The sequence below is a fragment of the Vipera ursinii genome (genome assembly GCF_947247035.1).
Source record: "Vipera ursinii genome assembly, chromosome: 1".
NCBI classification, from domain to species: domain Eukaryota; kingdom Metazoa; phylum Chordata; class Lepidosauria; order Squamata; family Viperidae; genus Vipera; species Vipera ursinii.
Window position 1 is genome coordinate 322,460,984 of NC_139512.1, and position 27,626 is coordinate 322,488,609.

A 27,626-nucleotide genomic window follows, 5' to 3' on the forward strand; every position below is an offset into this window, starting at 1 on the left:
TGATTATGGACTGGGTACATAAATTTGCAAAGATAACACTCAACCATTGATCAATAACCCTATTCCCAAAAATCACATCTTTGGTGGGAAAAAGTGTGAGATAACTGAAATAAGTGGACACAATCGACTGTTACCAGAAACCCATTAGTGGGGAAAATATTGCAGACAAAAAAAGGAATCATCCCAAATTTTCAAATCCAACACCACGGCCGGGGAGTACTGAATACCTCCCATACCAAAGTATGAAGTGAATAAGTTAAGTTATTTCTGTAAATATTTGTTTGGAAGCTTTTAGAGAGCTATCTCCATCCAGTGGCCAAAGAGGGCATGGAGACAAAAGTTGACGTGTTCAAATGCAAATGCAAATGCAAATAATAATAATAATAAAACAACAACAAAAAACCCAACCCTTCTGTGGTAGAATATATTCCCTAAAGGAGGTTGAAGTTTTTTTTTTTGTTTTTTTTTAAAAAGATGCTTATAAAGAAGTAGAAGTTCCAGGTATATGCTATTAATTTTAGAGATGCTGCTCTAAAGACCAGTTCTATCTGTCTTTGTATTTTACAATTTCCTCGTGCTTAATTTGCATATTTCTACTAAATTATTTGTCCTTCAATGTATTTTCTCAATGTATAGTTTAAGGTTTTAAAACTCTTCTCAGTTTGCCACATGTGACTGCCAAATGGCAGTGATCACTAAATCAATAGGAAAAGTTTCAGCTATACCTTATCAAGCATGATTCTGTATCATGCTATAATAAAGAGCTAATCAAACAAGGGTTTTTTCATATATCAGTCTCTAATTTCAAAACTGTGCAAACCAAGTGATGATAGCTTTGACATTGCTCTTGTGATTTGTGATATCTCACCTATAGTCTCTCTATTTGTAAGTGGTTAAGTCTGGGGAGAGGAGATTCTGAAAACCACTACTAGGCATAGTAGATCAGAGTAGCAATTCACAGTCTAAAAAGGTAGCAGAGCTTTCATCTTGCTGAAATGGAAAATACCAAAGGGTGGTGTAGATTTGCTCACTGCAGTTCTTGCTATTCTATCTACCTCCCTCCAAATAAATAAATAAATAAAAATTAAGGGCTGTCCCTCACCACCTATGGCTTATTCATCTCTGCAGGAGCCATTGCTAGCTTAGATGGACAGTTGCCTATTTTGGCAGGCAGAACAGTTTCATATGTTCAATGGGAATCATGCAAGGAGCAATCTCAGCACTTTATGGAGTTATGCCTATTGTCCCACAGTGCAGGGAAACCATCAAAGGGCACCTTAACTGCAAAGCTTATAAGAAAAGATATTATAAACCTAGTAACACATCATTTTCATTATTAATAATTAAAACAGGGGAATGGATAATATTCTCTTCTAGATAACGACCTTGATTCTATTATAAATGTGTCACTATAAAATATGTGAAGATTCACTAACGCGTGTAAAAATGACCTTACTGCTCATGCATCAGTTTAAGAATAGAACCATTTCCATTTTCCTTTATTTAATGTGCTCGGTTTTAATTAGGTTGCAAGGTGCTGATCCAAGCATCCTGTGCCTTTTGATTAATACCTCTTGGAAGTTAGCTGCTCTGATGCATGCAAAGAACAGCATCACTCACTTTGCTGGATGCCCAAATCCACCAGCAAGTTTCCAACTCACTGAAATAAAACAGAATTATTTGAATTGGTTATTGGAGAAATAAATAAAGTTTTCATGTGGACAAACATGTACTAAGTTCTAGATGACCTGGGCACCTTCTCAGAACAGCTGTGATTGCATTTGTCCCTTCAGATCTATTTGGATTGAAGAAATCCAAACCAAAAGACTGAAATCCTCTGCAAAGAGTACAGATTCTACATCCATTTCTTAATCCAACTTTTAGGAAAAGACTACTTCTACAAATTGGTTGTGATGGCAAAGAGAGATCTTTTTATTTTGTGTACAATAGGATTTCCCAGAATCATTTCTTTTTCTGCATTGTCATTCTTCTGCAACTTTGCTTTTCCTCCTACTCCACCCTTTATCAACTTCACTGTATCTGTGAGTTCATTGGAGATTTAAGATTTCACTCTAGTGCAGTGGTGTCAAACTCGCAACATTATGTGACGTATCGTGACTTTTTTGCCATTGCCGGCAATGGGGTGGGCGTGGTTTCGCTATGATGCATCCGGTCTGTGGGCCGGCAGTTTGACACCCCTGCTCTACTGGAACTGATGCTAGTGATACCCTAACCTGGTGACCCTTTTATTAACATTCCCATGTCTAATTCAGGAGTTTTAAACCTTTTGGAGTTAGTAGGGACAGAATGAGGATTAGAAAAGTTTTATGGTCACTCTTCCAAAATGATTGCCGTGGTAGGTGTGGCCAATTGTATTGAACATCTCTATATCACAAGACAAGCAAAGCAGCCATCTGTTGTTTTATTATCTATGAACAGTTCGCAGAAGTTTTTGTTTCTACTGAAAATACAGATTATGTTTCAGCTGGAGCTCTGCATTAGATCATGCTAGCTTCCCTTCATTTTTTTTTAAAAAATAACACTAAAAATGGGATGGAGAAATATTATTATGCACTGCAAAGCATATTTGTTTTTGGTTGCTTTTTTTAACTTGAATATTCCCATACGAGTCAAAGACCTTGGTAAAGCTGCTAGCAAAAATAAATTCTCTAAATATATTTGGGAATCCCATGAATTATCCCATGGATGGATATCTCATGGTATAAAGCAACGGTCACCAACCTTTTTGGCACCAGGGACCAGTTTAGTAGAAGACAATTTTTCTACAGACCCATAGGGGAGGAATGTGCAAGCTAAATCCCTTGCATGCACAGTTTACAGTAGGATTCACACTCCTATGAAAATCTAATGCCTGATGATCTGAGGTGGAGTTGAGGTGGTGTTGCTAGTGTTGGGGAACGGCTGCAAACACAGATAAAGCTTCTCTTGCTCGCCCACCTCTCACTTCTAGCTGTGCGGCCCAGTTCCTTAACTACAAGCCACAGACCGGTGAGTATCCCAAGGGTTGGGGACCCTAAGTATATAGCACCATGAGCAAACAAACCAAATGGTCTACTATCTCTGCATAGAGGAAATATCAGTACCACTTTCTCAGAATCTGATTCCAATCATGATAGCAAAATTAAAGAGAGTGTCCCTATATCCAAATTCAACCTCATCCTGTGTTTGAATGTTAGGTCAAAGATGTGTTCTTTCAGTGTAATAATTGTTGCTGCAGCTGCCCTCCAATGCAGTCATACCCTGAAACATAAAGACACAAGCTCAGCTGCTGTTTATGACACATTTACATACTGGCCTATCAACTATGTCTTCCACAGTAGTCTATCAGCAAAAGGTAAATCAAAATAATCTCTGAATGAGAGTAACTATTTGGAGTCAGAGAAAAACACACAACATTCCTACCTACCTACACACACACACACACACACACACACACACACACAAATATATATATATATATATACAAAAAAACACACGAACACACTAAATAAAACAAACCGCCTTATTATACAACAAAGAATTAGGAAATCCAAGGTTTTAAGCAAAAATCAGAGATATTTTTTTTTCTAAAGCTAAACTGGTGAACAACATTCCTTTATAGCCTAAACCAGTCAACAGCTATGACATGATTAAAGAATGAATCTTACTGAAGAAATGAAGAAAATATTTTAAGATATCAAATCTATCTTCCAGATAGCTATAAATCCTTTTGACTTCCTTGCTGAAATTAGGGTGAGGCCCTAATTTACTAAGAGGCCCCACTCTTTTTCAAATATGGTAATTATATGATGAACAAATACAAAGCGGTCATTTTAGGGAAGGGGCTGCAAAAGGTTTCCATCTATGAAAATTGTAAAAGGCACTAGATTCTTAATAGGCTTACAAAAAGTCAAGTATCCTGCATGAAGAGGATCAAATACATAATTAATCTAGATTAGAATGGAGAAGGATTGAATTTGGTTAAATTACAAACTGTGCAGGCCTGGAGGAGGAATTATGATTTTGAGTAAGGAGAGTTGTTTCCAAGTAATTTTTCAATCCATTGTCATTTGTTTCAGAAGATTACATGCCTTTGCATGAAGACTTCTCAACAAGAACTGAAAAATGGAGAATAGACAGGATAGAAATGTGAAAGACAGTTGGGGCTGGATATAATCCAAGATTAGGATACTGGAAGGAATTTGGAGCTGGGATAGAATCTAGGATTGGAGCACAAGAAGTATGGGAAATTATCCTGCACTCAGGCAGTTTGGCCGTGGAAATCTGTGTTATCTGTAATGAGTGCAGCTGGCATACACAATTTAAAGCTGGATATGTTTCCAGACTTACCTAGGAAAGTTCCAAATTGAATTTCGCACGATGTGCATGCCAAACAGTAGACCAGGCATGTCAAACTTGCGATGTCCTTTGATGTCACATGATGACTTTTCCCCCATTGCCGGCAATGGGATGGGCGTGGTTTCAGTATGATGCATCTGGCCTGCAGGCTGGCAGTTTGACATGCCTGCAGTAGACGATCCTTTATCACAGAGGTTGGACTCAGGCAAGTGGCAAATCCCAGAAGTAATCAGGTGTGTATGTGTATGTGTGTGTGTGTGTGTGTGTTAAGTATTTATCAAGTCTTTTATTTTTATTTTATTTTAATCCCATTTATATCCCGCCCTTCTCCGAAGACTCAGGGCGGCTTACAAGCTTAGCAGTTTTGAATACCTTGCTAGTTAAATCTTCTTTCCTGTTTCAGCCTATCCCAAGGCTATCCGCAGGCTATAGTCACAACTTACGACAGTTTGTTATTTGTGCAAATTATTCAAATTGCTAATAAAGAATTAGGGAGGCTGATATGGCCATTTTGAACTTATTTTGTTCTCATCAGGGTATGACTGACTGATGAGAACAAAATAAGTTCGAAATGGCCATATCAGCCTCCCTAATTCTTTATTAGCAATTTGAATTATATATATATATATATATATATATATATATATATATATATATATATATATATATATATAAAAACTTCTAATACATGCCACATTAACTGTATTCATAGCATCTGAGAACCGCTGCTGAAGAAAACCTATGTTTAGTACAAGTTTAGCTCCATTTTGAAATGTATTTTTTACGTAAGTAACCATAAGGGATTTAAAGAATGATTTTAAAATGAGAATTGTAATCTTTAATTGAATTCAATAACTCTGCAAATGGACCAAATAATCTCTAATTGATTAGATCATTTATTTTTTATCAGCTCATTTTCTCTTTAAACTTACATTTGCTTGTACCATCATTAAGTATCTTTCATTAGCAGTTAATATTCAATTGCCTCTTTTCTCTATTGCATCAATTAACTGAATGTTGGAAGAAAAGGTAAGATTCTTCCTTTTAGGGCTGCAAAAGTTCTAAAATCAATATCCTTCACTTTCTGAGAAGCAGCAAGGGCATGTAAAGAAAGAATAGTTCAAAACAAGAAGAACAGAACTAGTCATAAAGGTAACAATTAAAGGAGGTTCCACACAAGGATTGAACTGCACCCTGCCAGATGCTGAACAGCCTCCACTCTCTTTAGAGATAATGGTACTGAGCATCCATGCTGGATCATTGTCATCTAAAACATATTACCTCTTGCCAGTAAAGAAAATACAACTGTTTCCTTAACTTATAACCACTTGTGATTATTGTGATAATTTAATGATAATTCAAAGTTTCAACATGGGAAAAAAGAACTTATAATTGGTCCTTACAACAGTTGCAGTATCCCCACGGTCACATGATCCATCTTATTAGAAAAGCAGAGAATTATTGCATAGCAGTGACCCATCGCCACTCCCAATCCTCGAAGTTAATTCATACATCTACTATGAAAAATGTAAAAGAAGACTACAAAACATAATGCAGTACCAGAAGGGTTGTACTTTCCATCCTAGTCATGCCAGTTATCATCCTCAAGTCCAATCGGTATAGTCTTGGTATCATAGCCAGGCTTGAAGCCAGACTGAAAAGGATCCAGATTATCTATCTCCTCTAGGTCTTTCAAAACCTGCAGTTCCACCCACCTGAAAAAAATATTATTTGCAAAGGAAGGTTGGACACTATTCAATAATTATCCCCTTTATCTAGATCAAATAATGACTTCTTGAAGAGGGCATACTGCCTTCTTCAAGGCAGGTACCAACACCCTGTCTCTCAAGGATTTGCTCCTGCCCTGTCACTTTCTAGAAGGCTTTCATCAAACAAGAAGACTGGAACCCAACGTTCAGGTAATAAAAAATCCTTTTACTTCAGGACAAAACACTCAATCTTCTCCCAAATAATCTCAGAAAACATGGTTTCACTCACCTTATCGTGATGACTGCCAAAAAATCACCTTTAGCCTTATAAATATCTCCCAACCCATCCTTCCTTACTAAAGTCTGGATCACTTTGAAGGATGTTGCTGAGGGGGCATTTGGTAGATATACAGTAACAAGAACAGAGAAATGTTGTGTTTTGCTGCTCTTATAGCCACAGTACGAACTAAAAAATTAGCTTTTACCTGCTTCCAATCTCATACATTATTTACTTTTCACCAGCATTGTTTTAGGTTTCTTTGTTATTTCATCTTCAAGAAACTCTCCAGGATCAATAGGGAGTAGCTGCAAGGATACAAACTTATGCAAGGATATAATTTCCTCTTGGTGCCAACAGGTTATTAAAAACTCAGCAGAACTATCTACTAGAGCCTCAGAAAGTGTCCTATGGAAACCACATTGTTCCATGAGATATCTGGGATGGACTGATCAAATTGATCTATTCTTTCTGTTGAAGTTGGTGGCATCAGTGAACCTCACTTAAAGCTGAATATGATCTGACCACAATAAAGTATACTGTACATGTTATATCCTTCATCCTCACATAAAATTGCATCTGCCGTAAAATAAAACCCAGATCGAATGTATATCCTCCTACATGAATTAGGCCTTTGATGATCTGAAACACATCCATGGTGGCTATGAATTCTTGGGCAGCTCTGACCTTCTTCATCATAGAAGATAAACTGTTATCACTTAGCACTATTTACCTGGAAAACTTCACTGCTAGTCCTGTGATGAGGTCCAGCAGCCCAGTCAAGGATACTGCAAGGCTGCTGGACCTAATCAGAGGGGGCAACCTGTCCCAGAAGCAATCCACACAGACAATGCTTCACATCTAGTTATCTGTGGAACAGTGCCTCTAAATGTTATCAGAGATTCCCAGATGACAACTGTTACCTTTCCTCTCCTATGCCAGCTGACAGTTTATAAAGGGGAACACCTCCTTCTTTCCCCTTTAGTAATCTAGGCCAGGTTTGCTCTCTCATCCATAAATAAAATCACGGATATGAGAAAATTTATTAACGGCAGACCTGGCATTCAGCAAAATCAGTCAGAGTCGAAAGGCTTCTGGCTTGAGGACAAGGAAATGTAGCAATAGCAATAGCACTTAGACTTAGACTTATATACCCCTTCATAGTGCTTTACAGCCCTCTCTAAATGGTTTACAGAGTCAGCATATTGCCCCCAGTAATCTGGGTCCTCATTTTACCAACCTTGGGAGGATGAAAGGCTGAGTCAACCTGGAGCCAGTGAGAATCAAACTGCCAAACTGCAGGCAGCTAGCAGTCAGCAGAAGTAGCCTGCAGTACTGCATTCTAACCACTGCATCATCACGGCTCATTCAAATGTAAATGAGGTTTGGTTCAAACATTCTTCACTGAGTGGCCTCACACCTCTTGCTATTCTTTCTCTGCCAATCCCTATAATTGTCTCTTTTTTATACTCCCATTTTTCTCCAAATCCCCCAATAATCCCATTTAATTGTAGATCCAAAGCAAGACTCAGTTAAATCACTTATATCTTTGTACCTGCACCAAAGAACTATTGTTTTCTCTCTACCTCCCTCTCTTTGTCAACCCTACAAGATATAAGAAAGAGAAATGCATACAGTAGATCCAAAACTACTCTTAATAAGAATGGCTATAATAACAGAATTTTGTAGGTTTTAACATGCTTCCCCTCCTCCTTCTTTCATATATTATGTGAATTACAGGGTGCCTATCTTTGACATTTTCAGAAATCTATTTATTCTACAGGCTCTTTATCTTTTTGCTGCCTTGACAATGGATCTTCCTTCTCTATACCAAAGCTATTCTCTATATTGTCCATACCCCACTTGTTTCTCAGAGTCTAATTCTTGCAGCCTTCCATTTTTCACCCTCTATCTTCTCTTTCTTCTCCACATCATACTAACTGTCAGAATATCTTGCTTAGTTGATCACTTCTCTGTAAGAACAACTCTTCATCATCAAAGTTCTCTTCCACAAAGTTGAGCATAATCACAGAGTTGCCATGTGAGTTACTCCTCAGGTGGTTAGAAAAATCTAAAGCAAGATTACTCTACAATACTGTTACAAGTAGCCATGGTTTGATCTCATCTCACTCTATAGGCCACAGTTCTCCCAGCTGGCCTATTACTGTCCATACCCATCCATCTCCCCCAAACTTTTACTTATTTTCCTTCTTAATCGTTCTGATGTGATTACAACTTTCCAGTGCCATTAACAAACAAACAAAAAAACCAAGCAACCCAAAATAATGTTTCAAGTTCTGTTGACAGCCTAAAAAGGATACTTGCCAACTATGTCTATTTTTCAAGTTGTAATTATTTCAGCACAGGACAACAACAAGAACAAAACGAAATCAATTAAAGGATTTAATTATGGGATATATTTTAGATAAGGATAATCAGGAACCCAGAACCTGCTGACATCGAAGACAAATATTTATTTAACATTAGCATCTCTGGAGTAACATTTCTCCAAATTTTCATCTAATAAATACAGTAGCAGCAAAGTCATTTTCCAAGTGCAAATCCTTTTGTAACTAAAAACCTCATCAGCCACCTAAAGGCTTTGGACAACCAAAAACTGCAGATTAAATAAATAAAATTATAGCAACAATGATAAGAGAACAGGAACAAGATATCCCAGCTATAATTATGCTAAATTGGTAGCTGGAGAAGGCAAGGTATCTTCTAGAAAATAAAAGAAAAAGAAAAAACAGAATGGCCTGTTCTACAACGGTCATGGCTCTGCCTAATTGGTTAGAACTGGAGCACTTTACACGGCAACTTTTTTTTTGTTTAATTTCTTTGCCTGTTTTATTCTGGCTTTAGGTAGCTTGGCAATCATACTATTAAAAAGAAAAGCTATTATAAATCTCACCAATCTAGCTATTGTTAGTAAAAAAAAAAGTTTTGCCTTCAAGTTATTTTTGACTCCTGGTGACTTTCCCCATGAAACCACTTAAGGGTTTCCCAATGGCTTCATCTTAGGGCTGAGGGAGAATAACTGACCCAAGATCAAGCAGATGGTTTTGTGCCTAAGATGGGACAGGAGTCTCCAAATAAAGTACAACCATTGCAGTCTAATTTGTATATACCGGAAAAAAATCTTCACTTGTTTCATCTTTATATGCATGTTGGCTATGAAAAATACAAGAACAAAGGATGTAAAACACTGGCAACCTATTTATTGCCCTGAAACATTAGAAATCCAGGAAACCACCATTTTTGTATGCTCAGTTCATTGTAAAGAACAGCTTACACATATAAGTTTTAGCTACCGGTAACTTAAATATGGTTTAGGAAGTATGATACAGAATGAAATGAAAGTTAGCTCACACAAAAGCCACCTGCCTTACACTTCATAAAAGAACAAAATTTGAATTTTCAGATTTAAATTACCTTCAGAATTGGATAGTTAAAATATCTTCCTACTCACCTTTGTTATAATGACAACCGCCAGTTCCCCCTCAAGTACTACAATTTATACTGCATAACATTAATATACATATACATGGATGGTGTAATAATGATGTAATTCTTATATATCCAGATGGGGAATTCCAGTGACAAATTCATACAACAACGTAGGCAAGAAGTACATCAAACCATATTTGGGCTACATAAAAGCAAATACTTTATAGAAGGCAGTAAAGTGCTAGAATTTTCTGTAATTAGAAGTAATTTATCGTAAACGTTTGTCTACTTGGATTATTTTAAACCAGGTATGATACTGGTAGTAACACAGAGTGAGAACAAAGCACTGACATGCAAATGGAAGAACTAATAATTTTCACAAGGGAGGGAAAGAATATAGTAAAGCAATAATTCATTTCCCTCATAAAAATGGCCCAATTAAGTGTGCATAGTGACCATATAATGTTCAATATCTGTAGAAGAAAAAGTGGAATAGAGTATGCTGGAAGTGACCAAGTAAAATTATTCTAAACCACAACATCATGCTTCAAGTTCTCATTTGCACACATTCTGGTGAATAAACCTATATTCAATCTGATTTATGGTGAATGTGATTACCTTCAAACACTCCTCACCTTATATACTCTTGAAAGTGAGGCTGCCTGGATGACTCAACATCACCTCAACGTGTGTTAAGAGTCAAGTATGATTTTACCAATAGCTCACACTGCTCAATCCCATTTTTACAAGGCATCACCTTAAGGGGGTAGGTTAAGCTGACAATGACAAGAACTGGAAACCTAGAATGGTACAAAATTGAGCTCATTTCAAACTAAGCCCAAACCTCAAAGGGCACTAAGCCAAATTCAGGATTTGTTCGGTAAAGTAATATGAATACTTGCATCTAGAGACTCACTTGCTTCATGCTTGGAAATTTCATTATATTTTGTTACAATCTGTGTAACAACCAACATTTCATTTTATATGTATGTTTGGCCATATAGCATGCAAGAAATTTTAGGTTTCTAGGCTAGGAAGGACTCAGGTACAAACAATGGAAAGCTTGGGAGACAGGTAAGGATTGGGCAGGCCATTAATCTGACATAGTAGGGAAATATCTTATACTGTTGCTCCTGTATAAGGTATACAGTTGAGTTTAACAAGGAGCAAGTAAAAGTATCATTCCTTATTTCTAAGGCATTCAAGGTAAATATATTAATTTGCTCAATTTGAAAAGGTCAGAATTCTGCTCATAGAGTAATAGTGCAATAGTTTAATTTTAGCATAGTTGCTATTTTAAAGTACAAATTCCTTATTCTTGATGCTTTCTGCTTTTTTTAAGCTAATATAAGGAAAATAATATAATACCCTGGTTTTATAGCCTGGGTATTAGCACAGGCACACTGTTATCACATGACGGCCTCCCAGAGAATGCACTTGCTACAGCCTGTGTATTCAAAAACCAGAAGGAATCTGGTAATACCTTTTTACCTTAATTATTTAAAAACACCTTTTTGATTAATAAATATTAAAAACATACATTTTTATAAGCTATAGCTTATTTCATCAGAAACGTACATGCCACAAACCAACATAGCTTTCTTTCTACAACATTTAAGTCAATGTCGCATCCATGGTCTGATGATTATAACCTTAAGGAATTTTTTCATCTACTAAAGGCAAGTATATGCTGAAAATCTAAAAAAGAAAACCACAGATTGAAAAATGAAATAACAGTGGGCTAACCTGAACAATGGATTCTTTTGTAGGTTGCTTTCCTTTTCTAGCTGTGCTGGTAGCCAGAGTGGTAGTGGTTTCCATGACTGAGGTGGACATCTCTGATTGCATTGCAGTGGCAGTTGACTCAGTTGTCATAGAGGAAGGCACTTCACCAACGAGTCTGACATTCCCTTCTATCACTATGTTGGCATCATTCTCGGCAGCCATGTTCAGGACTTTCAAACCATTGTAGTAGAGTCCAGAAAGCTGACCCTGAAATGGATGACCTCGCTCCTTGCCTCCAATTTTTATCGTTGCTTGGCTATTGAAGATTGTGAGCTGACGCCCTGTGAAAATAATATTACATACATGCAAAAAATGTTGATTGTGAACACCACACTCTTAAAGAGGATGATTTTAACAGATTATGGGGTGGAGGATGAGAGTAATAAAGTATAAGAAAGGAAATTTGCTCATATTTCATATGCTTTTTAATGAAGTGTTATGGAATGAAGTACTGTTTATATGTGTACCTGCTTAATCTGTTTTGTGTGTGGGTGGGGGGGAGAGATGACAAAAAGGCGAACTGAGAATTTTGTTAATATTGCCACTTCACTTTATTTCCCACTATTTCCCCTCACACAATTTCCAACTAGTTTTCTTTATCTTAAATGTACAGTGGGGACAGATAGTCAGGGATATCATATAAAATGTGCACTATTCAAGGATTGCACAATATAAGTATATGATATTACTTTCATACAATCATTTCTCTGTGTAAAACTATGCAATATGAAAACTACCATGATGCTGAATAACGGTTAGCCTTAAAGAATTAAATCAAAGCATAAGATATATCTCTGGTTGTGTTATGCTATTATAAAGCTATCTGTTTTAAAACATGTTAGCAAGAATAGCTCCTTATATATTTCTAATAGAAAGACTTCATATATGAAAGTTGAGTTACTCCTTTACAAAAGGCATACACACACATGTAGACACTGAGAAGGCATGGGATACATATTCTATGCTGAGCATTTCAGAAACAAACAGAAATGATAAAGAAAAAGAGAGAAAGAGAAATGTCTGTTTATCTTTCAGCAAGGCCATCAACTAAAGAAAAAAAGCAACAAAATAAAAATGTTTTAATGTAAAAACAATTTCAAGGAATGATACACATATCAATGAAGAGTCATGTCACATTGCTATTTTTTAAAAAAAGAAATCCTCACCAGTGCAAACCCACTATCAATAGGAATATTCATAAACATAATATTCTTTTTTTGCAGATTGGATTCTGCTCATAATAACAGCATGCACACAACTTTAAGCTCTTTTAATTAGTATTTGTTCCCAAATCTCCTTAGAAGGCAGCAAATGTTAAAGGGACTTCATCTTGTTTGGCAATGATACAGCCCACTATTTAAGATATAACCTACAGTTTAAAAAAATGATTTTTGTTTGTTTCAGGAAGATCATCTCATAACTACATACATATAGAGATATTTAGTTAATAATTTAGCTGAAGGAATATGTAACATAATCTATGAATAATTTATCAGTTTTGATTAATATTTGCTATGAACATCTTCATAGATTGAGTTAGTGGATTATATTTAACAGTCCCTTTAACCTTAAGTTAACAGGGTACAATTGTTAAACAGGCGGTACCACTAAAATGTATAGAAATTATTATATACACTGTATGCAAAAATTTACTCTACATTTAACTGTTTAAAATTTGTTTTTAATTTAGTTTTACTGAAAAATTTATTGTTTTATGTTTATTGGTGTTACAATGCACTACTTGGTTATGTTCAAATTATTTTTTTATTTGAAGTTTTAATCAATGTTTTTACCTTTGTCGAGTAGCCATTCATCAACTACTCGACCAAGCCGATATGGAATTCGCTGTCTAGCAATCGCCAGGCGCTCGTTATCATTGTTTCCTTTAAAGTTTAAAGAGACATTTCATTGGTTAAAATCTGTAAGGTCAAAGGTTAAAAGTTAATACTTAAAGCTTGAGCTATACAGTTGCCACATGATTATTATTTTTTTTGAAAAAATTTGGAATTTTTTAAAAAGCTCTATCTAGAACATTTCAAGGTTCAGACTTGTCATTCATTTATTTTATTTTAGCAAACAAAATTATTCCTAAGTTAATTGAAAATTAGAAATCTGCATTTGAGCTAGGTTATTAAAACTTATGTTATAGACAGACCCCCAAAACAAATTTAAACATCAAATACTAACTTTTCAGAAAGAATGCTCATTGACCTTAGGGTTTTGACTTTTGTCTTTTGCCTTGTTTTTGTTTTGATATTTCTTATTAACTAGTTAAAACATGTTCAGGTGAAACAGGTTTAATTTTGCAAAATACCTCTTGCTCCAATCTCTTAGTCCAGGTTAGTCATTTAGAGAAGAATAACATCAGAGTGCTTAACCATCATCAAGGACAGCTTTATGTCTGAGATCTAGATATCAATCTGATATAATTTATATCCAAGTCAGGAAAAATACAATTTAAAAAAAAATCCTCTAACTTATAAATCAGTTAATCCCAACAATTTCAATATACTGAACAGATAGCAAAAGAAAAGAAAATTGGGTCATCCATTATTTCACACAATCAAAGATGTAACAGAATAGTTCTAACATAAGGACCAAGGCTTTGACAAAAATAACACCAGAAATTATTGTCTAAATGTATAAGAAAATTCGAAGCCAGAAAAAAATACTTTAAAATCTTACTAAAATAAACAGGATAAAGAATGTATAAAGCTTGAAATTCTTGGACCGCAGCCTTTAAAATATTGTAATTATGGATTACAAAACCCAAACGCATGTTTCTCTGTGTGTGTTTGTTTGCTTGCTGCAAAGCTGCAAACCAAAGATTATTTAATATAATCTTTACTTACAAGTTTAATTTTGCAAAGTCTTCTAAGTCTTGTTTCTAAGTCTTATTTTAGTTAGTGTAATTTAATGGCCAGCTAGATAGGAACAGGAGTTGAAATTCATTAGGTGATTTTTTCACCAAAGGATAGACCCTGGGAAATGGTGATATGATCCTTTGCCATTCTACTTTAAGCAAGAAAATGTCTTGGGTATCCTGGTCAAGAGGTGAGAGTAAGATCTTACAAAGTAGCAAAACTTAAACAAAACTTCTATAACCTCCTAGATCTGGTTAACCTAACAGACTACCTCTAAATACTTAAGAAATTCTGGAACCTAAACACATATTCCAATCTAGAACGCCCTGAACTGAAGACTAAATGTAAGAGATAGTTTTACTACTCATCTAATGCAGATGAATTGAAGTACTGGCACCAATTTCCGATTCAACCCTATCGGGCAATTTCACGTGTATGAACCAATATTTCAGATTCATAGATAAAATAAACAAAAGGGAATATATAAGTTTCTGAGAGGAAGACATGTAAAACCAACAAGAATATCTTGTATTGTAGATGTGAATTTCAGTTCCCAAGATTCCTTTTCTATATAAATACATTCATGAAATTAGTTCCAAAGGGAATGTTATTACACAGGTACTCATAGAAAAGGTTGAAACCTGGAATATTTTAAACAGATTACTGAAGGCTTCCTTGTCTCTCTCTTATATTTAACTTTGTCTCACTACTGAATATTTCATTTAACTAAAATCTTGCTTTGGTTCTGTACTAGAGGTAACAGCAATAAAAATCTGTTGATGTCTTTTGAATATTTCTGGAAGGATTTTTTTTTCCTTCCAGATTGACAAATCTTGGACAACTTATAAAATTTAAATTATTTACTTTCCAGCACATAATTTTTGCTACTGCTTCACTTATCAACAATTCATCATAATCATGTTTTTGATACAAATGTTGTCTCTCCAAACACAGCACATGCTTCTCTTAATGATCCAAAATGATCACATGGCTATCTTGTTATCATCAGTCTTTTTAATTTCCCCCTTTTCCACATTGTTCTCAGTATTTTAAAGATAAAATCAAATAAAATGTGGTTTAGAAATAACAATACAATACAAATAATATAATGTTTTTAAGAAATCTCCTATTTTTCTGTCTTGATCTACTTATTAACAGAATAAAGAATATAATATTCCTTTCCATATTTTGAAACTTCATATTTTGGAGCTCAATATTTTAATTAAATCAGAATCATTATGTTTTGCTTCTTTCAAAACATCTTTTAGCTAAAAACGCTATACTATATAGAGCTTACTGACTTCAGCAGTTTCCTACCATGTTCTAAAATCTACAAATTACATTTCATTCCATCTGTTACAATTCTGCACCACTGGGAGCTCAAAAGCAAATGAAAAATGAAAAGATTGCCAGTTGATTTATAAAGGTCATGCACACAAAATAATTTTGATTACTTTCACTCATCTCTCGAAAGAGTAAGTGTAAAATAAAAGTATGTCCAAATTTTAATGTCAGCAGTTCAGATTGTTTAACAGACTCTACTAAAGCTATGAGAAAATAGGATAAAACCAATTAAACACATGCACGCACACATGTGCACACACACACACAGAACATTCAGAACACAGCCAGTTCCAGGAATTTGTTACTCTCACAAGCATAAAAGACAGAAAAAACAAATGAATTTTGTTTTCATTCTTCCTTTTTTGTGGTATTAGCCACTACTATCGTATGTGCTGCACACAATCACAGATAAGTTTCACCATTCTTCCTTAAACTTCAAGTACCCCCAAATGTTGTTGTTGCTATTATGCAACAACAAATGTTTGACCTAATACTACAGGGGTTCCCAACTGGGGTTGTTCACAACCTCTGGGGGTGCTCGACAATATTCCAGGGGGTGGAAAAACTTGAGTTTTCAAAATTATACTGTATATGCATAATTCATTGCCCTTATTTTGAACTTCTGTAAGGGGTGCGAGAATATATCAGAAGCGTTCTAGGGGTGTGGGGTGTAGAAAAGTTTGGGAGCCACTGTAATACTATATAGAATAATAAGCAATAACTGTATGCTTTGTCTCAGTTTAGCCCTATGGATGAGCCTAGTCTTTCAGCCAGACTGGGAAGCTTCTAACTAATGACAAAGTTCAGGTACCAAAGCTGAAGAAGTATCAGAATCAGGGAAACTCTGCCAGGTTAAAGACACAGATATTGCTGTCAATGGCTTCCTTCAGTTTAAATGCATTTTCTGGGAGAACAAAGAAAAGCCCCAAATAGTTACCTCAGCAAATGGGCAACAATATCAATCAATCATCAATGAAATAACATTTGATGTGCTGCGTGTCTTACTTAGGACTGATAAAATTCTAATCTGTTATTATCTCTGTTTGAATTCCATGCAGTTCCATGTCTTCTGGTTGCAACTATGAAATCAACTCCAATAGGCTATCCCTCACAAAAATATCCTGCACTATGACAGTCCATTCGTTCCAAATCCCTTGATAAATAAATGCGTACTGTAATAAGTTGTAGGAAGAGGTCAGATTGGGGAAGTAAAACAGTATATCTCAAGCTCAGCAACTTTAAGATGTGTGGCTTTCCAGAACTCACCGAGTCCACTTTTATAGCTGCACTGGTAAGCTCTTCATGTCTAAGTCTTAAAAATCAAACTTTCCCCCATTCTGTATAACTGTAAATATTGTTTTATCATTGCTTTTGTTCCACTAAACACATAATGACCATGTCCTAAATCCCTTTTGCCGTTTAGAGAAAGAAAGTGATGATATCATCTCTCTTCACACTTCCAATATTATTTAATGCTCTTTTAACAAGATTTCTTAAAAACACTCTTCATAATGGATGAAAAGTAATATATAAACAATAGTAAAATGAAAAAATGGAACAGTTGGTGCTAGTTTAAAACAAAGTTAAAATCAATTCAACTTACAGTAGCCAATTGAAACTCATTTTTACAGGATGACAAGACCGTACTCATCCCTAAACAAAGGAAACAAATGATGGGGCAGGAGGCCTAAAAACTGTCTCCCAACTGGTTTCCATCACTTCCCACTATTTACTGGGCTCTTATTGTTCAAAGGAACCAATAATACCAATGTTTACTTCTGTTTATTTTCCCTTTTCTTTAAATTTGTATTGCTCTTGATATATGCTACTTGAGCTGAAAGTAATTCAAATGAATACTCTAGTAACAGCTCTTTTGCAAGCTACTCTCTTTATTATATAGAAAAATGCCAACTTAGTGACAAAGTCAAAACCAGAAAAAAGCAGGTTCAGGTAAACCTTGTTTAGCAACTCCCTCAAATACTGACCATCTACAAATATGACAATAATATGAACTTCATTTCCTGACCAATACCCGCATTTACAACAAAAATAAAACAATAAACAATAACATAGCCAATCTTAAAAATACTTTTTTTAAATATATATATATTCACTTTTCTATCTGGATTTATACTGGCACCAACAGGAAGAAGGTCAGCTCCCTTTAATACACCCTATCAGTTTTCATTACAATCTTTCTCTCTTTCTTTCTCTCCTACCACACCACAACACTCCCACCCTGGTTGCCTTCTTCAAACCTCCACAGAAATGGAAACCATGATGGTTGAAGCATTGATCCTACTGAAACCAAGTGATCTATTATCAGAATATCATAGAGAGCACAGCAAACACTGGAAGAAGAAAGACATAGGTAGTTCATGTCAACATTAGTAAGGCTCTCAGACTTTTCCTGATTGTGAATAGCTGCATATAGCCAGGATGAGACTAGGTTTGAGCAAAAATGGGTTACACTTTAATAGAAACATATAACAAATCTTTGGAAACAGAATGCAGGGATAATGAGGACTGAGGTTATTATATTATTACCATTTTCATTTGTTTCACACCTCAAAATACAAACTGTATTTTCAGAAACCATACTCAAGAGAAAACTCTATAGACCATAGGGTTGTAGGTACACCAATTCAAATCAAAGGCATCTGTACCATACTATGTGACCAGGAAAATCAAAATTGTTTTACAGAAGACAAAAATACTATGTTCTATCACTGTGAAACACACAGAAAGAGATATTTGCTCTCTGTTACACTGGAAGTTGTTGAAACTGAAAGGATTAAAATTTATTTAGGAATTTCATATATTACATTTTTTATTCATTTTGATATATGTAATAATAAAAAGCAATAATAATTTATTAAACATATATGCTGGCTCCCAGTAACTATTGTTAATTGTTCAACACTATATGGACTATAATAGTTGGCAGGTTGAATGGCATAGCTTCAGATTGTTGCTGTTGAATGTCAGATTGTGCATAATAAAGTCTGTTTTGTTGAATTCCGTAGCTATCTTGCAGGCAGAGTTTCTGTATCACACCAAACTCTGAATAGAGAGCTGGCCAGGATGCTGAATGAAATTGTCCCTGGTGTCTTTTTCTTCAACTTAGTCCCAGCAAACTCCTTGGTTTACTGAAGAACTATGGAAGGTGAAGAGCAGAGTGAACTGTTGACCAACCATGGTTGCAAGCCACTGTTTAAAATATATATAATATTGATAAAAATGGTAAAATATCTTACTTCTTTGTCATGATTGCATCTTTAGATACACACCCTTTGTCTTTGTTCAAGATTACCCATTCCCTCTTGGAGTAAATGGAAGTGAGCGGGTGTTTTTTTTTAAAACATATAACATTGTTCTCTTTCATTCCAACCTTAATTCCATTTGGATGAGGTCTGGTGAGATGGCTAAGGAAATATCTTTCGATATGATCTGGAAGTCTTTTGAGCTTGTGGAAATTGGGGAAAGAGACCCCTTTGGCATGATGTCTGCCAACTGTGAACATGACCTATCTGTGTAGCCTGAAGAAGTATGGTTGGATAAAGTCAGGTTCAATGCTTCATCTTTTCTTTTATTCCTTTAGACCTTAGTGGTGTTCAGTACCGTTGACTGTAGTATTCTTCTTGGTCATCTGCTAAGATTGCAGCTTGAAATCATTTTGCAGAGATCTGTCTTCCTATTAAACACATGGTTCCAGTTGATATGCATAAGAATAAGTAATTAATCCTGTAGCTGCTCCAATGTGGGAATTTTGCTATGATGGTAATACCCACTTATACATTATTATTTGAAGCCAGATCAGGCATCTGTTGAAAATCTGGTCTGGTGCCTTGAACTGTAAGGTCTACAGTCAAAACAATTAGGATCAAATCTATGCAAGACAGAGCTGTAGCTTGTTAATGACTTATTTAGCCTGATCACAGTTCTAACACTAATGCTAAATGGGGTAGTTCTGTCTTTCAGGAGACTCTTGGATTTGAGACACTCTCTGGAGCCATATATGGATGCTATGGCAAAGCTTCAGCTGGTAAACTGATTGAAGATCTTCTGGAACTGGATTGTTCAAACAACAGTGACTCATGAATAGTGTCATCACAAATATAGATTGCTATAACATGCTCTATAGGGAGTTCCCTTTAAAGATATCTTGGAAGTTACAAATATTCAAAAATGCAGCAGCTCATCAGCTACCTGGGAACAGAACATTTAGCACGATTACTGGTTTGGGTCTAGCTCCAATTCAAAGTTTCAGTTAGCAACTTTAAAGCCTTTCATAGTTTGGTACCTGTGTGCCTGAATTAGTCTTTCTCACTCAGATTTGTCTCACCCTGCACAAACCCTGGGAGCTGAAGAACCCAAATTCAGAAAAGGCAGTGGGTTGGGGTCTGATGATATGCCTTTTCAACAGCTGTTCCCATCCTTTGGAATTCCTTGCCTTTTGAAATAAGAAATGCTCCCAAACTCTTGGACTTTAACTTCTTCATATTCTGTAGATTATATAGGCTCTCTTGTACTGCAGTGAGTCTTGGACCCTTTATGCACAGCAGGAGAGAAAGTTGAACACCTTTCAGATGCGCTGTCTCTGACATATTCTTGGCATCGCCTGGCATGACAAAGTTCCAAATAGCGTGGTCCTGGAATGTGCTGGAATTTCTAGCATGCATTGAAACAGCGATGCCTATGCTGGCTTGGACATGTTGTGAGAATGGCTGATGGTTGGATTCCGAAAGATCTCCTGTATGGAGAACTAGTGCAGGGAAAGCGCCCCAGAGGGAGACCAAAGCTCTTCATGACCCCATGGGCCATAAACATGCATCAGACATGACCAAATATATGAAACGGAATCAAGTCATTTTGGGAAATTTCTTTGATTTTTTGGGATTGAATAATCCCTTCTGAGACAATCAGAGCCAGTTCAGGATCTTCAAAAAGTGTTGTAAATAATATGGCATTATAGAGGGGATGCAAAAAATCAGACAGTATAAAAGCAGCCATTATTTTGTTTTCATTTCCCAATATATCAGAGTGCATTTTGTCCACTGATGCTACCTTTGGCTAGAAGTTTATTTTTTTTATTTTTAATTCCATTTATATCCTGCCCTTCTCCAAAGACTCAGGGCGGCTTACAAACTTAGCAGTAGCCTTCATTCTATGTATATGCCTGCTTATTAGGGCTTTCGGGGGGCCCCCAAGCGGCATTATTACAAAGTCAGCTTATTGCCCCCAACAATCTGGGTCCTCATTTTACCTACCTCGGAAGGATGGAAGGCTGAGTCAACCTTGAGCCTGGTGGGATGCGAACCTGCACTAATTGCAGGCAGCTGGTGTTACTTAAGGAGGCATTAGCCCACTGTTCCACCAAGGCTCTTAGTTACTCTTAGTTCACACTATGCACAAATGGCATTCAAATACACTTTATATACATATACTAACAATGTACATGGCATACATATGAAGTTCAACTATTTTATCCTCCACTGCCCAAAGCAGACAGCAAACAGTTTACACTCCATTATACTTACACACTGCAGTACTGCCAGGGATCCTATTAAAATGTAAGTACTAAAGGACCACTCATAATCTGATATTGTCAGTGGCCATTCTAAGAGAACCCTCCATATGGACTGCAGCTGTCATCGTGGCTCTGTTAGTGACTATATTTTATCACAGAGGTAGATTAATAATGGAATGATGGCAATGGATAGGAAAGCTGACCACTGAGGTGTACCTTATATGAGGCCTGCAAGTTGTCCACCTATGCTATGCTATAATAAATATATTAGTGTGGGAAGATGTGAAAAGAAGAAGAAAGGTGTGACAGGCAAATCTCATTTCTAATCAGAGAGAATAGTATTTTACACATAAACAGTTGTGTGAAAAGAAATAAATAGCAATAATAACTTTCCTTATCAAAGAAACTTCCATATCATCAGATGCATATTCCCATGCAAGATATCAGGAAGTTCTTACATTTGGTGTAATTATATTACAAAATTTGGCTAATTGTTGTACTCAGCAGAACTGCCTTTATTGACAGATCTCCAGAGAATGATGGATAGATGTGCTTTGCATCTAATGCTCACAGGGGGCTCATTAAATTTCTCACAACTGAACTCACCGTCCAGTTGGCTATTACTAAGCCACTTAGCCTTGTTGCTGTTTTAATTATTAATACTGTTTTTTTTTAAAAAAACTCAGATAAATAAAGCAGTTATACTTTGATTTAGCCTGAAGTTGTAGATGTACAGTATATTCTTTTAGTCAAATACTAAACCCTCAATGCCTACAGCTGTATGAGATCCTATCTTTTTCTACATTAAGGTATTCTGCGTAAATCAGTCTTGATTTGCCCCAAGAAGCTAGAATAACAGACCAAAAAGGCCTGTTTCGAGTGGCAGAGTGAACACTGACATTAATATCACAAAAGTTAGGAACTTCCATCTAGAATGAGCATTTGAAACCACTGTACCATGCAGATGGCATTTATGACAATATGCATTGTATGAGGCAGGCTAACTCAAGCCCTTGTTCTAAGGTGGGTAGGAGAATCTCCTCCAAATCCATGTTTTCCCCCCCAAGAATATTTTAGCTTTCAATGATTTTTTTTCCAAATTCCCACTTGTAATCTCTGTTTTCTTTTTCCTCTCCAATTCTTGGCCATTCTTGCCAAGCCATAAATATACATTGCATATCCATAGAGAACCATGCCATGATGCAGAATAATTTCTTCCTTCCAAAGCAACTCACAGGGATTAACAATGTTTCATTTTGTTTTCATAATGTTCTTAATTTGCAATAACTCTCATGCCTCTCTTAAAGCTCATTTTTTCCTACATCTGTCAAGCTGGACCTTAAATCATGTATATCCAATAGTATAACAGCAATTAGGCTTCTATGGGACTTGTTTGTTTCTCCAGCATGTCTTTAGTTTTGTTAATAAAAGTCTCTATATTTACAAGCTACTCGTACCAGTTTTTTTATTTTATTTCTATTCTTTCTGTACAATGAATCAAATAATATGTGTACCTTTTAAACACTTTTTAACTAATGTAGGCATTAAGGAATATTCCTATATTTAACATTAGCATGCACATTTTCTAATGAAATAATATTTTTCACAATTACACATTTTTCTTTCCTCTACTGGTAATAATCTCCTCTAACAAGTGAAAGAGCTATCCACAATATAAGTACTATGTAAAAATAAATAAATAAATAAGCACTTACTGACTTCAGATCAACACACATCTTATTGTGTGTTTCCTCTCTCTTTTCTTTCCCTGGGTAGGAGAACACAACATACTAATGAAGCAAAAACACTGCCTAGACAATCACCCTCAATTGCTTAACACCAAAGCTAGCTCGTCCTTTCCTTTCCTTTCCTTTCCTTTCCTTTCCTTTCCTTTCCTTTCCTTTCCTTTCCCTTTCTTCTCTCCTCTTTTTTCTTTTTTTTTCAATATAGACTAACAAAAATGAACTACTTTTTTCTCTTAAGAAAACTATTTATGAATGCAGATCCCATTGTTCAGAACAAAAGCTACAATTCCTTTGTAATACTTAACAAAGAGGAATGAATGATCTTTCAACACAATTTGAACTCCTGACACAATTTGCAAATCTATTTTGTTTACGGAAATTAGTTGACTTTTCTCACAATACAAGAAATTGCATGAAAATACTGTATTGCACTACAGCAGTTTTATAGATTTCAGATAGCTTCGTTAATACATAGCTATGTAAATAAAGTGAAAACATTATTAACATAGAGGTATATTGCCCCTTAACTATTAGTAAAATAAAAGCTGCTTCATTCCAAGTGTTTGCTGCTAATTATAATCAACTAAAAGAAAAATAACCAGCTTTGAAATGACTGGCTTTAAAACTAAATGATGCAAGGTAAGCAATGTAAATATTAATGAGCTCCTCAGTTTAATGAACTTGTAGGATTTGCAAAATGGTCTGCATCCCATTATTGATTCCTAGAGAAAACTCCAAATGAAGTTACTGGCAACAGATCAATAGAAGGAAAGATAAAGAGAAAAAAGATTCTGCCCATTTTTCCTATTGGAAATGCTCACAAGTCATTTTTACAGACCAGCATAAAGTATTATACCCCAAAAAGGAACTGTGCAACATTCAGATCAATGGTCAAAAGAGGCTAAGGGTGAAGTATTCACAGCCCATTTTGATGCAGTGTTAGAATAAATATTAAGCAAAGAATAAAGCACTCAGCTAGACCTCTTTGAATACAAGAACAGCAGCTTAATCCTCCAGAGTGATGCTTAAAATGTGATGGAAGGACAGCAAGCATCATGTTACTTGTGGTCTTTGATTTCCAGGCTCTCTATTCCTGTGTATTGATAAGAAATGTGATTCTCCCAACTGTTCTTATTCTCTTATGCAACAGTGAAATCCATTTTTAGAATTCTGGGCTCATTTTTCTAGCGTCTCAGTGTAGGAACTACAGCCAGTGTAGACAATTCTAATGTGGATGGTTCATGTCCTAACTTCTTGTATGGCAATCAGTTAAGTCTGTTATATGCTTTGGTGTGATATTTTCCATGAATGTTTTTGCCAATACTGTTTGAATGAAACAAATCTTACAACTATAACATGCAAGCTATTTGTTCTGCAGTTAAATATTTTTGGAAGACTGAAGTGATTTTCTTTTGATTTTTTTTATGTTAATGAACCTCCCATGTTTTTGGCTCTTTATTTTGAAGTTTCAGGAAAAATTTTTTTGCTGAGTTCCTTTAAGTCAGTCTTCTTTTCAAGACTTCCAGCTAGCACAGCTAAGCAGTGAGAATGCTCAGAACTGTACTTCAAGTACATCTACAGGATACCGGGTTCTGAAAGGCAACATCAGATAAAGAACATTTCTTCTTGGGTTTATAAATGTACTGAATTAAATCAGAAAGGTTTCACAGAAGTCTTGTATATGTTGCTTCTGGACAGACAAGACACACTGCATTCCTGCTTTGCCAAGATTATTGTGCCTAGAACAAGACACTTTCTTATTGGAAAGGCCAAGCATGAATGTTCCAAACAGAAGTTACAAATGACAGAACAAACATTCAGAAATGCCGATACCAGCAAATCAAGCAGGAGGCAGAGTGAAAAAATAAAACTTTATAGAGAGGTCTTTAGTATAATTTACAGCAAACACCTTCCCACACTTTACAATTAAATACTGAATACTGTACATTAATCTTGATGTCTTAGAATCAAGAATGTTTCATCTGGAAGAACCAGAATTCTCTGGTCATTCAAAAAGACAATTTTCCTGAAGACTCAAGGAATTACCTTTGCAGTGCAGAAAGACCCACAAAAGCAGGCAATAGCAAAGAGCCTGGGATGCTGCAAGGAGCAAACACCTGGAATGATCTGCCTGTCTGCAAGTAACTTCATCATTGGACATTTAAGAGATTAAATCAAGCCAAACATATTTGGAAAATCTTCCCAGACTTATGTGAAAATAGACCTTTTAGCAATTTGTGTAACAAATATCTAGAGGGTGAATCTAAATCTCCATATTAATCAAATTAAATATATTGCCAGTCAGTTTGAAAAACAAACTAGCAACCCCAAAAACCTATACTACAGTAGAATAAATGTTGGTCACCTTCATTTTAAAATTATTACCTAGACATTACCAAACTCTTACATGCAGCACAAAGAGAAAATAGATATAAATTTCATAATAAATTGCTTGCAAGAGTGAAAAAAAACACCTTTATTTTTAGCATTTATTTTAGAGTTATCAGCATAACTCTAATGGGAAACCTGCATAACTCTTAAGATGTTCTCAGTCAAGAATCTTCCATGAAAAGAGAAAGGAAATGCTTCATTTGCAGTGCCTTGGGCTATCTGAAAACCAGTGGTCCTAGGAAAGACAAGATAACCTATTAGACTGCATTTTAAAACAAAAGTCTACCAGGAAAATAATACAGTAATGAGTGTAAGAACATACAGGCCACTAGATGGCATTTGTTTTGATCCTGCTGCAACTTTTAACTTCATTAAACAGAACAAAAAGCTGACCTATTGAATTGAATCTACCATTTGCTTGACAAATAAACAAAGACTCTGTAAGACTTGGTTATATATTAGTAAAAAGAAAGGTGATTAAGAATGTCTTACATGTCCCAGATCAGGAGTTAGTAAAATATATCACAGAGAAAGAATGCAATGTAATATTTAACCAGAATAATTGTTAAGTAATCTAGAATGCAGAATTGCTAATAAAAAGCACCCCCTAAAAAAACTGACAGTTTGAATTAGACTATGAAAAGTAAGGGAACCAGAAGAATAGGACTACAAAAATTATGTAACCAAATGGCACCAGATAATGAAACAAGAGTCCCAGATGTTGTTTGTAAATTGGAAGGCTTAGTCAAAGGACTAAAGTTTCAGCCATGTGTAAATCAGTCAATGTGTGCACATTATAGAAAAGCCAAAGGCACTAAGCCAATAAAATGTGAAGAGGGAAAAAAAAGAGGCAAAGAAACCACTGAAATAGTGCATGCTGAGATTTCTGAGTCAATACCATCGCCACATCAGGTGAAAACAGAAATAATTTTCTATTCATAGGTGATTACGTAAGATACACAGATTTCGGTAGTTGTTCAGTGAAAGCAGTCGAGTAATGTAGAAGAAAAAAGAATAAGAATGTGTGACTTTAGTAAGCAGTAGACTTTTAAAAAGCCTCAAGTACTATGAACAAATAATAGGGGTGAATTTATTGCAAACAGCAAGCAAAGGACCTGATGGTATAGGTCAGGGGTCCCCAACTGTGTGCACATCCGGCGTCAACTGCTGCCGGCGTCAACTCCCCTCCGCCCCATGCGTTCCCACAGAGAGGGCCTCCTCAGGGTGCCTCCAGTCAGAGAATGTCGGCTGGTGGCCCCCAGGGGGAGGGCCTTCTCTGTGGGCGCTCCGGCTTTGTGGAACCAGCTGCCGGTTGAGCTCCGGATGGCACCGGATCTCCGCTCCTTCCGTCGCGGGTTAAAGACCCATTTATTTGAACAAGCTGGCCTGGCCTGATGGGGAATCACTTAGGGTTTTAATATTTATATATATTTTTATTGTTTTTATTGTGGGCAATAATTTAATTCTTTTTTAATTTTTGTATTTTTGTAGTTTTAAGATATGCCCTGTTCACCGCCCTGAGTCCTTCGGGAGAAGGGCGGTATAAAAATTTAATAAATAAATAAATAAATAAATAAATAAATAAATAAATAAATAAATAAATAAATCCCCCCACTTGTGCTAGTGCCGTGGGGCATGAAAACAGGATGGTGCACTATGCAGTGCAAAAACGGGCCGATGTCACACCTTAGGGTGTGAAAATGGGATGCCATCACGCCTTGGGGCACAAAAACAGGCAAACGCTGTACCTCGGGGCACAAAAATTCTTTGTGTTCTAATAATAAGAAAATGTCTGGTCTAAATTTAATGATAAGCTGAAGGGCTGTAATTTTATATCACTATCAATAGTTATTACTACATTTTTTTTCTCCCCCTCCCCACTATTTCATTTTCTTTGTCATTTAATTATTTAAAACACTATAAAATAGATGGGGGAGGTTTGGTTCAGGATATATTTCCCACTTTTAAAAAGTGTGTTACATACTTAAATCTCAGATCACTAACAAGCTGAAAACCTTAGCTGGTAGGCTACAAAGAAGCAGACTGAGCAGAAGGCAAGGATGATTGTGAGTCCATAAACAGCCAACTGTTCCTGCAGGAGGATGGTGAGATTAGTTGGACAGCAAAGATCAATTAGGCGTCCTGTTATCCAGCAAAGCAAAATATGCATTT

The 27,626-nt window shown here is 35.9% G+C and overlaps 1 protein-coding gene across 22 annotated transcripts in view; it reads right to left on the bottom strand.

Annotated features, from left to right (window-relative positions):
- Window positions 1-27,626, bottom strand: part of NRXN1 (neurexin 1) — a gene marked incomplete at its 5' end in the record, with an annotated part of 949,216 nt that overhangs the window by 106,517 nt on the left and 815,073 nt on the right. For 16 of the 22 annotated variants that reach the window (XM_083350279.1, XM_083350281.1, XM_083350265.1 and 13 more), the window contains 2 exons: window positions 11,542-11,861; window positions 13,374-13,463. In XM_083350279.1, the coding sequence (XP_083206405.1) occupies window positions 11,542-11,861; window positions 13,374-13,463 (410 nt within the window). The remainder of the gene's footprint in view (window positions 1-11,541; window positions 11,862-13,373; window positions 13,464-27,626) is intronic. The other 6 variants (XM_083350272.1, XM_083350275.1, XM_083350271.1 and 3 more) reach the window with 1 other exon arrangement.